Here is a 14,261-nt window from a genome sequence, read left to right as displayed (position 1 = left end):
CGGCGTAGTCGAACGGTACACACTCGGTAAGTAATCCTATAATTTTTTGTTTATAGCATAGTTTATACAGATTATTCCCAAAAAATTATACGTGTTTTGGAAATGTTGAGTGGAATTAGTCTAGAATCGGTTAATTTTATAGAAGAAAACCTTTCAAACAGCCTTAGTCCGTAAAGTTCACACCTATCGGGCTGCGATTGGCTCATGTATTTAATCATTCCTACAATGTAAAATTCGATTAACGTGGAACGTATCTAAGCGTTATAGGGGGGTCTACTGTACTTTGAATTAATTTACTAAGTAAAGTTAGATAAAGTTAAATTGATTTACACAAACAAATTAATGTTCTGAATGATTTTCAAATCAAACAAAATGAGATGGTATTTTGCTGTTGAAGTGTGGAACAGTATACCAAAGTGGTTGAACAAAACAAAGCTAAAAGAAATTCGTGGCTTTTTTTTTGTTGAAGATTGTTTGAAAAAGTAGAAAATAGTTTTTGGCACCAAAAGAGTAAAAAAAGAAGCAAAATTTGGCACAAACTTGCCAAACCTAACATCACTGTGTGCACTTTCCAATGTGCAAATCAGCACATGTTTTTGCATAGGACTGCATTCATTTAAATGGCTGGGCATCCTTACACTTTTTTTAACCCCTATTTTTTGAGAATAGAATGGCCCACTAAAACCAGATGTTTGAATTGCTCTACAATCAGAGCTCAAACCCATCTTTGCTTACTAGGAGAAGAAAATATATTCAACTCAAAATGGAACATTTATTACAGTGTAAAGTACTATATTATTTTTCCGACTTTTCCAACGATTATCGACACTACTGTGTGCCGGAAATAGCCTTTACGCGGATTCGCGTTAGTGTGCCAGGCCTGGACTTTAAGCGTGCACCGAATTAAATAATGACAAAGTTTGTCAATAACAAAATCAAATATTTAATTAAACTTCTAGTAATAAACTATATACAGTATTTAATAAAAATCAAACAATAATTTATTCAATGAAATTCAACAAGAATCAACCCGACAAAACTCAAATCAATCTATTTCTAACTTAATTCTATTCCCCTTTGGAATTCGACAAAATCAAAGACTTAAACTTATAAACAATAATTCTTATAAATTAAAGATCCTAATCGTCTCCTCAATATACTAGGAACCTATTTCCTCAAACTCTCAAGACTGTCTATAATCGTCGATCCATAAATCGAATAACTTCAAAATCGCCTTGGAACTATTTGATCCAATCGGACACCTCTCTCGATCACTGCTACGAAGCTCACCAAAGCTCGTTGCTATCAGGAATTCACCTCGTTCGTTTTCACTTGAGTTAGAGGCTTTATAGTGTGAGGTGACGTCACAATTCTGAATGAGATCACTCTCCTCATTTACATACTTATCTGTAACATTAAATTTTTCTCGTTTATCTGGCAGCTTATTTTCCGACAATACTTCGCTAACCTTTTACATTATTCTTTTTTAACAATTATCGGGATGCTTTATTCTTTTAAGATTTAGCGATTCCTAACTGGGTTGTGGGGTCTTCCCCCCCCTTTTCGTCGGTGCGGACTTACTTTTTTCTGCTCGGGAAGCGCAAGTGTGCGCGAGTTTTTCTACGGCGCTTTTCTTTCGTCGGTGAGTTGGTTTCTCTTCTATTTTTAAGTTACTAAGGTGAATGGTGAGGAAACCTTCGTCCTAACAAAACATAAGCCCAAAAAAAAAAATAGAATAATAAGCAAAATAAAAGTAAATAAAAATAACATTCGGACTTGGTTCCTTACAACAGTATCACTTTGTATTGTTTATATCAAAGTGTAAAAAGCAACCATTATTGGAAATAGATTTATTTCTTAGGGGTTGTGAAGATAATTTATGGTTTGGTTTAATGAATTCTGGTAAAATTTTTGTTTGCTTTATTGTGTGCAAATTAATGTTATGACAATGGCATTTTGCCAGGGTAATGGCAAAATTTCTATAATGTGAGAATTGTCTTTATTAGTATTCATTTTAAGGTGAGTTGACTGTATATCTTTCTTGTTTCCGAGTCCATATTCTATCAACATTTTCTTTTGTCATAATGCTTGTTTTTGTCTCATCTCTGATTTTTTTCTTCAGTCATCCATTGCCTATATGCATATATCTTTTCTCCTGTAGATTTCTGTGTCACATTCTCTTTTGTTGAAAACTGTGGATAATACTGCATTATTATATGCAGTATTAAAAATATTTAAAGTTCAGGTTTTTTGAACAAAATATGTGAAATCTTTTTAGACTTTTTAAAGTTTTAAGAAAATGGATTTATCATCTATCATTACATGTTAGTCTTTTTACAATCTAGAAACTAATCTATTGGACTCAAACATTTTTTTAGGAACTTGCTCTCAATATCAGAACTGTATACAAGTAAAAATTAAAAACATTTCACATATAAATGTTTTTAATAGATGTAGTTATATAAAAAGTAAAAAAAAAATTGTTTTCTAATAAGTGAGACATAAATTTGAACTTTAAAAATTGAAATGTGTTCAAAGTTTTGGCAATATTTGAAAAACTATTATGAAAATTCTAAAATAATACATTTTTGATTTTATGATTTAGAATATACAAAGGTCAATAGATTTGAACTTTTGGAAGCAATCTGCAGAAAAAATGCTATAACAATTTAGAACTTGGGATCAAAACCATTTTATCATGTTACTATAAATTGGAAGCTTTTTATGTGCATTTATATTTATTATTAGTATTTAATTATTTGCTTTTGTCATGATAATCAGTAATGATAGAAATATCTTTAAATATAGCAGTATCCTATTTCATAAAATTCTAATACAAATTTATAAATAGGAATTAATTAGATATGACTTATCAAATAGTACATATTTTTTATAAAAATTATTTTATAGGCATAAAAATGATGTGAAGAACAAACTTGAACTTCAGCTTTGAATTATCATACTTAATTTAAATTTTAAAACTAGGACATTGCGTGACTTTGTCATATTGTAATAGAATTGATGGAAGCCGAAAAGAAAGAAGTAATTCTTGCACTTGTTAGACACAAAAGGAGATCCTTGTATCTGACAATCGCAAACAGGCAAATTTTGCACTTGCTGTCATGAAAGAGGCATCTTTGCACCCACTGGTCACAGGAGAGGCGGTCCTCGTACTGTCCGACACACAGAGATGATCCTTGCCCTTACAGAGCAAGTAATCAGTGGCAATGCCCACCAGTGGCGATGTGGATAACCACTGAACACTGGTAATTGGTTGTGACTTTGTGCCTGGCCAGTGGGTTGGCTATGTGGAGTTTTCCAGTTTTATTTATGACAGTAACAAGCAAATAGGGAGCCATTTCCCATAAAAGACCTTCTAAGAGGCATTCCCCTTTGGCAGATTGCCCATGTGTTGCATTACCGTATACAAATAAAACAAAAACTAAAGCAATCAATGCCAATAGCTCTGTTCATTTTTTACATCTATTTTCTGTTAGATGCACACAATGCTGGTTTTTTTTTTTTAACTTGATCCCTAAATTCTATTAGGCATGCTCAAGAAGCACAGACATTGTCACTTTGACCCCACTTTATATTGATAACAAAATCATAGACCCTGGTTTATACATTTACTTTAATTCCATTTCTAGCTTCATTGTAATCAATGGAAAATGACAGTTTTATCAAAATTAGCGCATTAAATTTAGAGAACAAACTCAATTCTATAAGCCATATAGATGTGTTAGTGATCTTGGGACATCATGCGACATCATCATGCCACAACAAACAGGACTTTGTTGTGCACACATGTGAAATGATCTTATATCTCAAATGAAGTCATGGACCCCTATTTTTTATTATATTTTTGGATTCCTCATTGCAATTAGTAGAAAATGGTAAAGTTTAATCAAAATCTATCAAACAGATTTTGAGAACAGACACAATTCTGTAAGCCACATAGAATATACTTTACTAATTCCTTGTCTCAACAAGGAATGAAAACTTTTCATTATAGTGCAGTCCCCTGCCCATAATGCAATAATACAAAGCCATAATCACTAGATCAATCAGGATTACTTAATGACAATTTGAAGTTTATGATTTTAAATTAACATATGTTATGAACTTTAAATATTTGCTATCAACAGGGCAAATGTTTAATCAAATTCATATTTCATAAGCTGTAGCCTTATCTTAAAAATTTAGCTATTATTATAAAAATGATAATAGCTTATTTTATTAAATTTATAGATTTTGGGCAATAAAATACTTGATTTTGATTGGTGGCATGGTTGGAGCCTTTTTCATTCCAGGAAATTCTGCTTTTGGTGATGGTAAATATAAATTTCCTTTAAATAAAATTTTTAAATTTTTAAAAATGTTCTTAGGTATGTTTTTTTTCTTTTTTTAGTCTGGATGTATTTTGGAATGATTGGTGGTTTTGTATTTATCCTGATTCAGTTAATTTTGATTATTGATTTTGCACATAGTTGGGCTGAAAGCTGGGTTTCAAAATATGAAGAAACAGAATCAAAGGGATGGTATGGTGGTAAGAGTAATTTCCTTATTATAAACAGTTAGTTCTAAAATTATTTAAAATAATATTGGAAATTATAACTCATGCAGCCTTGTCTAGAAGAATTCTCTACGGATCCTCTAATATAAAATTTATATATTAAACTTATACTAATTAAAATCTGTTTATTTCAGATTTATTAATTTATTTTGAAATCAATATTTACACATCTTGAAGCATTAAAAAAATAAACAGTGTCTGATTATGATAGATATCCCACTGTAGCCAAATTAGTGAAATCAGCATTGACCCTCATGGCAATGCTGATGTGGAATGGGGATTTTCAATTTCATGCCTGGCACTTCCTCCTGATAGAGCATCGATATTGGAAAGAATGCTTAATTCACTTTTGATTGCTAAATTGAATAATTGTGCACATTATAACAACTTTATGATTTTATTCACTTGGTTTAATTTTTTTTTTTTTTTGAATTTTTAAGAAGTTTTTTTAAACTCTGGAAAATTTTACATAGTTTTTAGATCACATTTCAGTTTCTAAAATCTATATTTCCTCCCAGGTTAATTTGTTTTAGTTTTTTTAAAAAATTTGATAACATATACTCAATACTCAGCATATGATATTATATGCCTTTTATTTGTTAATGTTATATATGACTTTTATTTGTTAAACTAAAAATATTAAAAACTTATCAACAGCCAAAGAAGGATTTAAACACAAAATGCATTTTAAAGAAACTATGCAAAGTGATTAATTTTGCCATGCTCTTTTAATTAAACACAGTCCTACATTTGTCAAGTTGTGACATTTAAGAAATACATAAATATTTAACTTCAAGCAACTAAATTCAAAAAAGTTTTTAAATTGTAAAATTTTCAAATTTAATAAAAGTTTTTGTATATTTTGAAGATATTAATTTTATATTTATTTTTATTTCTAGCACTACTGTTTTTTACTTTCATACAATATGCGATCAGTATTGCTGCTATAGTTCTCCTGTTTATTTATTACACTAAAGTAAGTATTGAAATATATAACATCAGTAATTAAAGAAGTTTTAATAAAAAAAAACTTCTTAAATTAAATAAGATTCTTAGATTTGCTTTTTTATTAACTAAGGAAGAATATTTAATTGGAATTATTTTTTTATTATTGCTATTGCTGATTTAAACATCAAATACTACATTAGACAGTGGTGTTTGATGACTCAATAATCAAAAACATGAGAGAGAATTTTCTGCATATTTTTCAATTGTTGACACATCAAACATTATTTTTATTCATAAAATAATAATAATTTTGTGAACAAAATTTTTCTCTTCTTTTTTTCTAGTTATTTGTTGTTTGTTTATTGCAGTTCATTTTTTTCAAAGCAATATTTCAAACAGCATTCAGATTACGTCAAAGACTTCTCAAAAACAAACAAATTGATTATCTTAATATTTTATGGCTATATTTACCACTAAGGATCAAGTGTTGGTTAACTTCTAATTCTAATTACATTCACTCTTTTAGTATATGAATGCTTATTAGTTAACTTCTAACTCTAAATGAAAGATATATTATAAATCAGTGTTTTTCAACCTGGGGGTCATGACCCAAAGGTTGAAAAACTTAGTGGTAAATATAGCCATAAAATATTAAGATAATCAATTTGTTTGTTTCAACAGGGGTTGCAAAGCCTTACACGGGGGGGTCGTGGGTAAAAGAAAAAGAAATGTTTGTAGGTCCTACACTACAATAAAAAAAAACTACAATTTCAGTGAGAAGGCTGTGCCTGTTTATTTTACAGTACATTTGGTTTTTTGATCGATATTTAGGTCTCAACAGAAAGAAAATTAAATACGTAGTTTTTAAAATCACAGATATAGTTTTAATATGGCCCTGGGAGGGTTGCCAGAATTTTTTAACTTGTAAAGGGGTCGCATATTTAAGAAGGTTGAAAAATACTGTTCTAAATATTTTGATATTATAAATTATTAAAGATAATATTGTATTAAAGTTGTAATTAATTTACTTGCTAGATTTGTCTAATGTCTTGCCCATTGTCAGGAAAGAATATTCTCCTGACAATGTGCTTGAGTAAAACTTGAGTGAACTACACTAAAACAAATTTTTTTGTTGTTATATTTTTAAAGAACTTGAAGATGTTTTTCATTATTTGTAAATTAAAGAAATTAAAAACAAATTTTAAATATTTATGAAAGTATTGAAGAATATATAAATGTTTTTTGTGCAACAGGTTGTTCAAACTGTTAAGAAAATCTAAATCACTAGATGGCTTGCAAGGGCCCAACATGTTTGTTGCTTGTCTTCCCATAGACTTAACGTTGGATAAGTTCGTAAAGTCAAACAAGTTAAACGCGTTGGTAACAAATTGTTCTAAAAGTAGTAGTCTTGCTCAGTGCACATGTTCTGCAGTGATAACATTTCGAACTAAACTCTAACGAAGTTCACGAAGGAAAGAGTTAGTTCGCTTCGTTAAGAAGATGGCAGCCAACGATATTGATGCTTCTAAATCTACTCGAGTGTTTAAACTGTAGATTAAAAGGTGAAATGATTGCTTCAGGTGGACAGTTATTTCAATCTAAGAAAAATATTTCAGATAAGGCTACACTAGCAACATTCATATCTTCAATTTTAGAAACAGCCATTTAGTTATAAATGAATCGTTCGAAAAGTCTAACAAAATAAGAAAAACGATGACATCATTCTCGTTTAACTTGTTCGATTTTACGAACATACCCATTGTATCTTTGCCTTTCCACCACACCTGAAGAATTGCATCTTTTTCAAATCTTTCTTCAGTGGCATTATTTACAACATAAGAGCTTTAATTTGATACCTGAACCATATTTTTAGCCCGGCTGTACTCAAAATAAATCAAAATACTGAAATCCTCTTTTAGTTAATATATAGATATGTCTAGTGTGCAAAAAATAGCATTACAGGACTAAATTTGTCTTTTGAACAGCATGCAGCATTACAGGGATTACAGAATGACAGACATATAGAAGATGCATTCCTCTAAATTTGCTATGGTGGAAGGTTCCATAGTGTACACTTGATCTTTCAAGTATTTCCAAAACAGAAAGTCCATCGATGTTAAGTTGGGTAACTGCAGCAGCCATTCCATACATTTACCACACCCAATAATTCTGTTGCCAAACATTGGAAATTGGTTTTCTGCTAAAGTTTTCTTTTTTTTCTGCTCTTTCTTATGTTTCTGCTAAACAAAGTATCATTTTGTACTAAGTAAACAATGTTCTTTCATTTTGTAATTGGACTTTTTTTTGCCTAGTTCTATTAGTTTCTGAGTTGGTTTTCTTTATGAGGGTGCTTCCAAATGTTTGTGGAAAAAGGATAGCATTAAAAAAATGATTTCGGTTATGATGTTTCTTTTTAACATATCCTCCATTAAGGTCGATATACTTCTGCAAACGTTGATACCAGCCTTTAAGTCCATCTGAGTAGAACTGAGGGTCTTGTGATCTGAACCATGACAGAGCAGCTTTTTTTACATCTTCAATTGACAGAAAATTGATACCTTTCAGTGACTTATCCATTTGTACATTGTTGACTTCTTTGGAGCATTATCATCATAAATTTGTTCCGGAGCATCAATGACTTGTCTATTCTCCCAACCAAGTTTCACCATGAACTTTGTGTTTGTTCTGGTTTCGATTTTGGTGGATTCCATGTTGCTTGAATGGTGCCTGACTTTTAACTGGCAGTGCTGTGTTCTTACCTGCATTTAAGGGTTCATGTTTGAACATGTTATAACACCCTGGTACAAGAATGTTCAGATGCATTGAAATCAAAATCCTTCCAAACAATTTTTAGTTATGGACTTTTCCACAAACTTTTTGAAGCCTCCATGTAGTTCCATATTTCACCACTAGGAGTGCTACAATTGCATTCAATAGATTGCATGTGATCACTTTCCTATAGGTGCCAACTACTGTAGTATGTGGCTTAAAAGTTATAGGAGATGTATGGATTTTCCTTTGAACACTGTATATGCTATATATATAATATGCAGAAGCGAGAAAAGAATTTGCACAAACATGCAAGAAATGCACACACATCTAGATCTTGTGTGAGCATTAGTTCTAAATTAAGCAGCTGTGGCAAACAGTGCCAATGGCCTGAATTTGTGGTATTTTCTGGTCATAATTACAAATTATGATTGTGTGAGATCAGCCAGGACGTAGGTCTTAGTCTACACCACTTACGGGCACTAGTCGGTAAGACCAGTTCTCTAACTTTAATAGGAGAGCGTAAATAAAAAATGATCTGAACGGCGAGGTTCAGATGCTCGTCAGGATTCCTTGACACCAGTTAATCGATCTTATTATACGCGGATTAACACACGTTTGCGATCTGATTCGGAATAAATTTGAAGAGACATATTTAGTAAAATAAAACAGGAGTAAATTTAATAATCCAAAAACAAAACGAAATACAAATATCAATGAACGACAATTAAGTGACAAGCTATAGGCTAAAACCTATTCTATGTTAATGCACAATCGAGAGAGAGAGCTCACAAAATCTTTCCAAAACATACGACCTGTTTAGTTGTCGTCGTCTTCTTCTTTCTACGTGTAGACTCGGGACTTAGTCTATGGGACTCCGTTAAGGGCGTTGGCCATCAGGAGGAAAACTGCGTGGAGTTTAGATGCTTCGGATCTGTCGAAGAACTCCTCGAATTTGAACTAATTTCCCTTATATCTCCTGAATTTCGACCAATCATCGTCCAGTAACTCTTTCGTGAGAACGGACGAAAGGGGGATGAATGAGGGTAACCATTTCCCATCTGAGCGAGATTTTAACCAGATACGGAAAAACAGAGGATGTTCTCTTCTGCGAAAGGAAGTAACATCTGTTATCTGGGTTTTTCCCACGTTAAAACAAAACGAAGTAATATTTTGTGTCGATATTTAAACATATTTAATAAAAATTATTAAATTAGGCCCAGGGCCTTTCGGGTCTCACAATTGCTTTATTCATAATTACTATTAGTTAATAATGAAAATAAGTTGTCATCCTTTAAACAAAAGAAAACTGAACTAAATTATGTCAAATGAAACAAAACCCATAAACATAAAATAACATTTGGACTTGACTGCTTATAAATAATGTATATCATCATGGCCAACTAATGTTATTTCAGTCACTTTTTCCTTGCTTGGCATTACTATTCTCACTTACTTTGAAGTCATTTTCTGTTCTGAAGTCTGATATCAGTCTTCATAATGACATTAGTTTATTTTCAAGTATGTCTTATTTGATGTAGCTATTTAAGTTTTTAATGCCATTATGAGTTATTTCTATAAAAGTGTCTAATCTCCAATTTTAAAATTCAATAAAAAAGAAAAACATTAATTTTCACATTAAAAGTTTGAAGACACATCTGTCAAAACAAAATTGAAGAAAACATTTATTTATGACTTTTAGAAGGATTTCTATGACTGGCATTCAGTATTCAGTAATAGTTTATTACAGTATAATTGATCTGTTAAGTTTATGATAATTCAATTTTTTAATTTTCAAAGATTAAATATATATATATATATATATATAAGATATATANCTCAAAAGTTTTATTAAAATGAAAAAAAATATTTGATTCAATGTTGACTATTTTTTCTTTCAGTATTTACAGAAAATTAAAAAATTAGTTTTCTATATTTTCAGAGTGAAGGGTGTAGTCTTAACAAATTTTTCATCAGCTTCAATTTGATTTTGTGTGTAGTATTATCCATTTTGTCCATTATTCCAAAAATTCAAGAAGGTAAAGATTATTTTTAAATGTTTAATTTTTCAAGCAGTTTAATTGTACATAGCTTAATTTAACAGTATAACTAAGTGTAATTTAATGTTTTAATATTTAATAATATTTTGATATACCGTATTTACTCACATATAAGACAACCTCACATATAGGACGAGGTGTGGCTTTAAAGATCAAAATAAAGAAAATCAAATTAATACAATTCTAATTTTATTTTGTTTAATCACAAATAAAATATCAAATATGTGATGAATGGAAACAAAACCAAAATATAATGTGCATACTGAAAAAAGTTTATTTTTAATGATTCAGAATGTGCTAATTAATCATTAAAACTAACAATTTAACTAATATGAAATAACTACATCTATAATCATTGCTAAGTGACCAGTATTTCATTAATGATTTTATAAATAACAAAGAACTGTTCTATGCGGATGAATGAGATGCAATGCAGTTTTAATTGATGGACATAGGATTAAATCAATAAACAAAGGGGGGTGTCTTAATTTGTTTACAGTAGGTGCCAACTTATGATAAATAGACTGTAGACCCATAATGGCAGCATGAACTATACACGGTTCACAGAAATAATTGCAAAAACACTTTGAATTTTACACCAAATAATCACAGATCTTAAAAAAATAAAATAATTTTATTTGGAAGTGGGGTATAAGGACTGGCACTAATACAATGCATATGGTAAGAACAAACTCAAGAGGGAGAGGCGTTGAAGTGTTGCCAGATTGGCCACAACATAAAGAATCCTTTTCTTGCACATATAGGACGACCTAGATTTTTGAAGCAGTGAAAAATGAATGAAAACCTTGTCTTATATGCAAGTAAATAAGAACATAATAGCAAACTTTATTGAATTTTTTAATACATTATTGATAAGGTAACAGGAATTATGCAAATTTTAAGTGTATATTAATCAATGATACATAACAAAGTATGTGAAATATACACTTTTGGTTAAATTTACTTACATTTCTCAGTATTTTGATAAATGAGTAGTGTAATATTACAGAACTCAACATTATTTGTTTCTTTACAATTTATACACATGGTCAAAGCTTATTAATTTTTTTATTTTTTTATTTTGATAGTTTGTATTTAAAACTACCTAGTATGGTCACTTTCCTAGACATAGTATATCATTTATTCATCACATTGGTAATGCCAGATATGTTGAAATACAGTCATAAATGTATTTCCAGGTTTTGTTCTGTTAAGGAACTCTGTTATCTGTTAGAAGAATGTTCTTAAAATATGAGAATCTTATCTCAACTTCTACACCACAGGTATTCCTTGATTAATGCAGTCAATCCCTCAATGCTACCACATACAGCAATATCTCATTAATCAAACACAATGGTACCTTGGTACTTGACCAATCATCATGTCGGTGATACACTAAGATTTTTTACAAGTTCACAAGTTGTTATTTATTGATTTTTAACAATTTCTTCCTGAAATTTCTCTTCAACAGCTTTTGGGCAACCCTGTAAGTTTGGAATCCTTTGGTTCAAAATTTTCCAAACAAAACTTTCAAAACCACATTTTACATGTCCAGCATTTTGGATCATCTTCCCCATACACATTACAAGTATTTTTTACTGTTTGTATAGTGTTATATCTTTTACGAAACTTAAAAAGTATAAATATTTTGCCTGATTTGCATTTTATCTGCAGACATTTTGATTTCATTTTATGCAAACAAAACATGATGTAAAAGAAAAAAATGACATTAAAAGAAAAAAAAAATGTGATGTTTTAAAATTAGCTTCTAAACAAAGAATACAATATTGCATTAGCAGTAATGTGTTAAATTTCACAATTGTTGTTATACTACATATCTTTACAAGAAATCATCCTTAGCACAAAAATAGCAAATTCACCAACATCTTATTTGAGAAAAACATATCTATGTTAAGTAAATATGACTGTTAAAGCCACATTAGTTAAAACATCTGCCACGTGTGTAAAGGAATTTCTGCAATTCATTTTACACATTACTCAATCCTGCATTAAGCAAAATTGTGTTAAGCAAGGGATACCTGTACTAGGAGATACTCATAATAGTGCAATCACACGTTTACTTTGACTGAGGCATATTTTTAGGCTCAAACCCATAGCAAATAGCATTTCCATCCATTATGCCCTGATTTTTGGACAAGATAGCTTTATAGTAAGCAATTTCAATATATGAATTTCTTGCTGTGTAGAATGGTTCAGCTCCTTGGGTTCTGTAAATTGTACAAGATCTGCACATAATTGATCAAACTGTTACTCAGAAATTACATGCATCCTAAAAATTTGATAGATAATTTGTAAAAGTAGAAAATATTTAAAATTAATTGATACAGAAATTTAAATTGTACAGTGGTGACATGAAAAAGCAATGATCTGGTCATTATTTTTTTTTTCTAAAACAAATCGCAAGCAGGGAGGAGATTTTTAGGTGATTTATTTATATTCTATTTTATTCATTAGAGCACCGTAATTTGATTTTATTGTGAAATATTAATTTGTTTATGTGAATATGCAGTATGCAAAATATTTTAAAATATGTATCTTTATAAATTTTATTCATGAATTTGCAATTTGTGAAAAAATTATGTAAAATATATTTTTTTAACATTGTTATAGAAAATACAGTTAATACTACTACTGGATAATGACCAGAGGTACTTAAAAACCAATATGTGAAATATGTATTTTATACATTTTGGTTGCATTAATTATTATTAATAAATGCTGTTTTTAATTGTTTCCGTTTTGTGAATTTTTGATAACTATAATCAAAAGTTTATAAATATCTTTTTCAATTGTAAGAGGAAATATGATGTCATAGTCACATATTTTTCTTCTTGTTAGGAGAATTGTTTATGGAGCTTTATTTATGCAGAAAGATAGAATAAATCTAAATAAACAAAAGCATTTTGTAGTCTGTTAATAGTTGGAAGAAATGTATTATATATAATTAAAATAATAATGATAACCAATCATATATGCTTCAATATATTTAGGAAGTGTATTTTGTAAGAGATCAAATTTGATTGGTAAACATGTGATAAACGTTATATTTGTAAGATATTAAATTACTTATTTTATTAATTATTATTTCTTATTGAATACTCTTATGAAAGCTTCAGATAATCATGATTTTTATTTATAATTTTACTATTGTAATATTTATGTAAATTTTAATTACTTTTTAATAAAATTATAAATTTTATCATAATAGCTCAACCACGTAGCGGTCTACTTCAAGCATCTGTCGTTTCTCTGTACACATTTTATCTCACTTGGTCAGCTTTGCATAACTCTGGTAAGATTTAAAATTTTTCATAATAGTTTTTTTTAAGTATTAGAAAGGTGATGCCATTTAGACAATATGAACCTCCAAGCAAACAACAAATTGGCCCTGAAATAAAAACAAATATAAAAGCAATAGAATATAAAATAATGAAAAAATAATGAATATATAGTGCTTTTCTATAATAATGTTAAATTNATAAAAACAAATATAAAAGCAATAGAATATAAAATAATGAAAAAATAATGAATATATAGTGCTTTTCTATAATAATGTTAAATTTTACAAAAGTCTAGATATAATAGATCTTCAGTACTTTTGATAGAGTTGATGAATCTGTAAAAAATGTGAATTTTGGCTATTAATAATATGAAAAAAAAGGAAGATTAGAAACAAAAAAAATATTGCATGAGTTAAAATTTGGAATGTGTAGGTTAAAAAGAGGAGAATAAAGATGTTAAAAAAGTTTGTGAGGATTTTGTCAAAGTATACAACTTTATCTTTGAAGTGTGGAAAGCTTGAGCAAGTGATGTCTTTATACTACATTTGCACACAATCCACGACTCACTTCGATCTCGATTTACCTACAATCTGGATTGTGACTGTC

At 29.6% G+C, this 14,261-nt stretch overlaps 1 protein-coding gene across 2 annotated transcripts in view; it reads left to right on the top strand.

Moving 5' to 3' along the window:
• Window positions 1-13,700, top strand: part of LOC111623535 (probable serine incorporator) — a 36,168-nt gene extending 22,468 nt beyond the window's left edge. For both annotated transcript variants that reach the window (XM_023366140.1, XM_023366139.1), the window contains exons 4-8: window positions 4,252-4,334; window positions 4,412-4,549; window positions 5,476-5,552; window positions 10,236-10,332; window positions 13,583-13,700. In XM_023366140.1, coding sequence (XP_023221908.1) covers window positions 4,252-4,334; window positions 4,412-4,549; window positions 5,476-5,552; window positions 10,236-10,332; window positions 13,583-13,677 — 490 coding nt within the window. In that variant the 3' untranslated portion in view covers window positions 13,678-13,700. The remainder of the gene's footprint in view (window positions 1-4,251; window positions 4,335-4,411; window positions 4,550-5,475; window positions 5,553-10,235; window positions 10,333-13,582) is intronic.
• The last annotated feature ends 561 nt before the right edge of the window (window positions 13,701-14,261 follow it).

The sequence above is a fragment of the Centruroides sculpturatus genome, unplaced genomic scaffold (assembly GCF_000671375.1).
Source record: "Centruroides sculpturatus isolate CEXI.00-Female unplaced genomic scaffold, Cexi_2.0 scaffold288, whole genome shotgun sequence".
In the NCBI taxonomy this organism is placed as follows: domain Eukaryota; kingdom Metazoa; phylum Arthropoda; class Arachnida; order Scorpiones; family Buthidae; genus Centruroides; species Centruroides sculpturatus.
The sequence above is the reverse complement of the archived record's forward strand: the minus strand, read 5'-3'. Positions and strand labels throughout refer to the sequence as shown.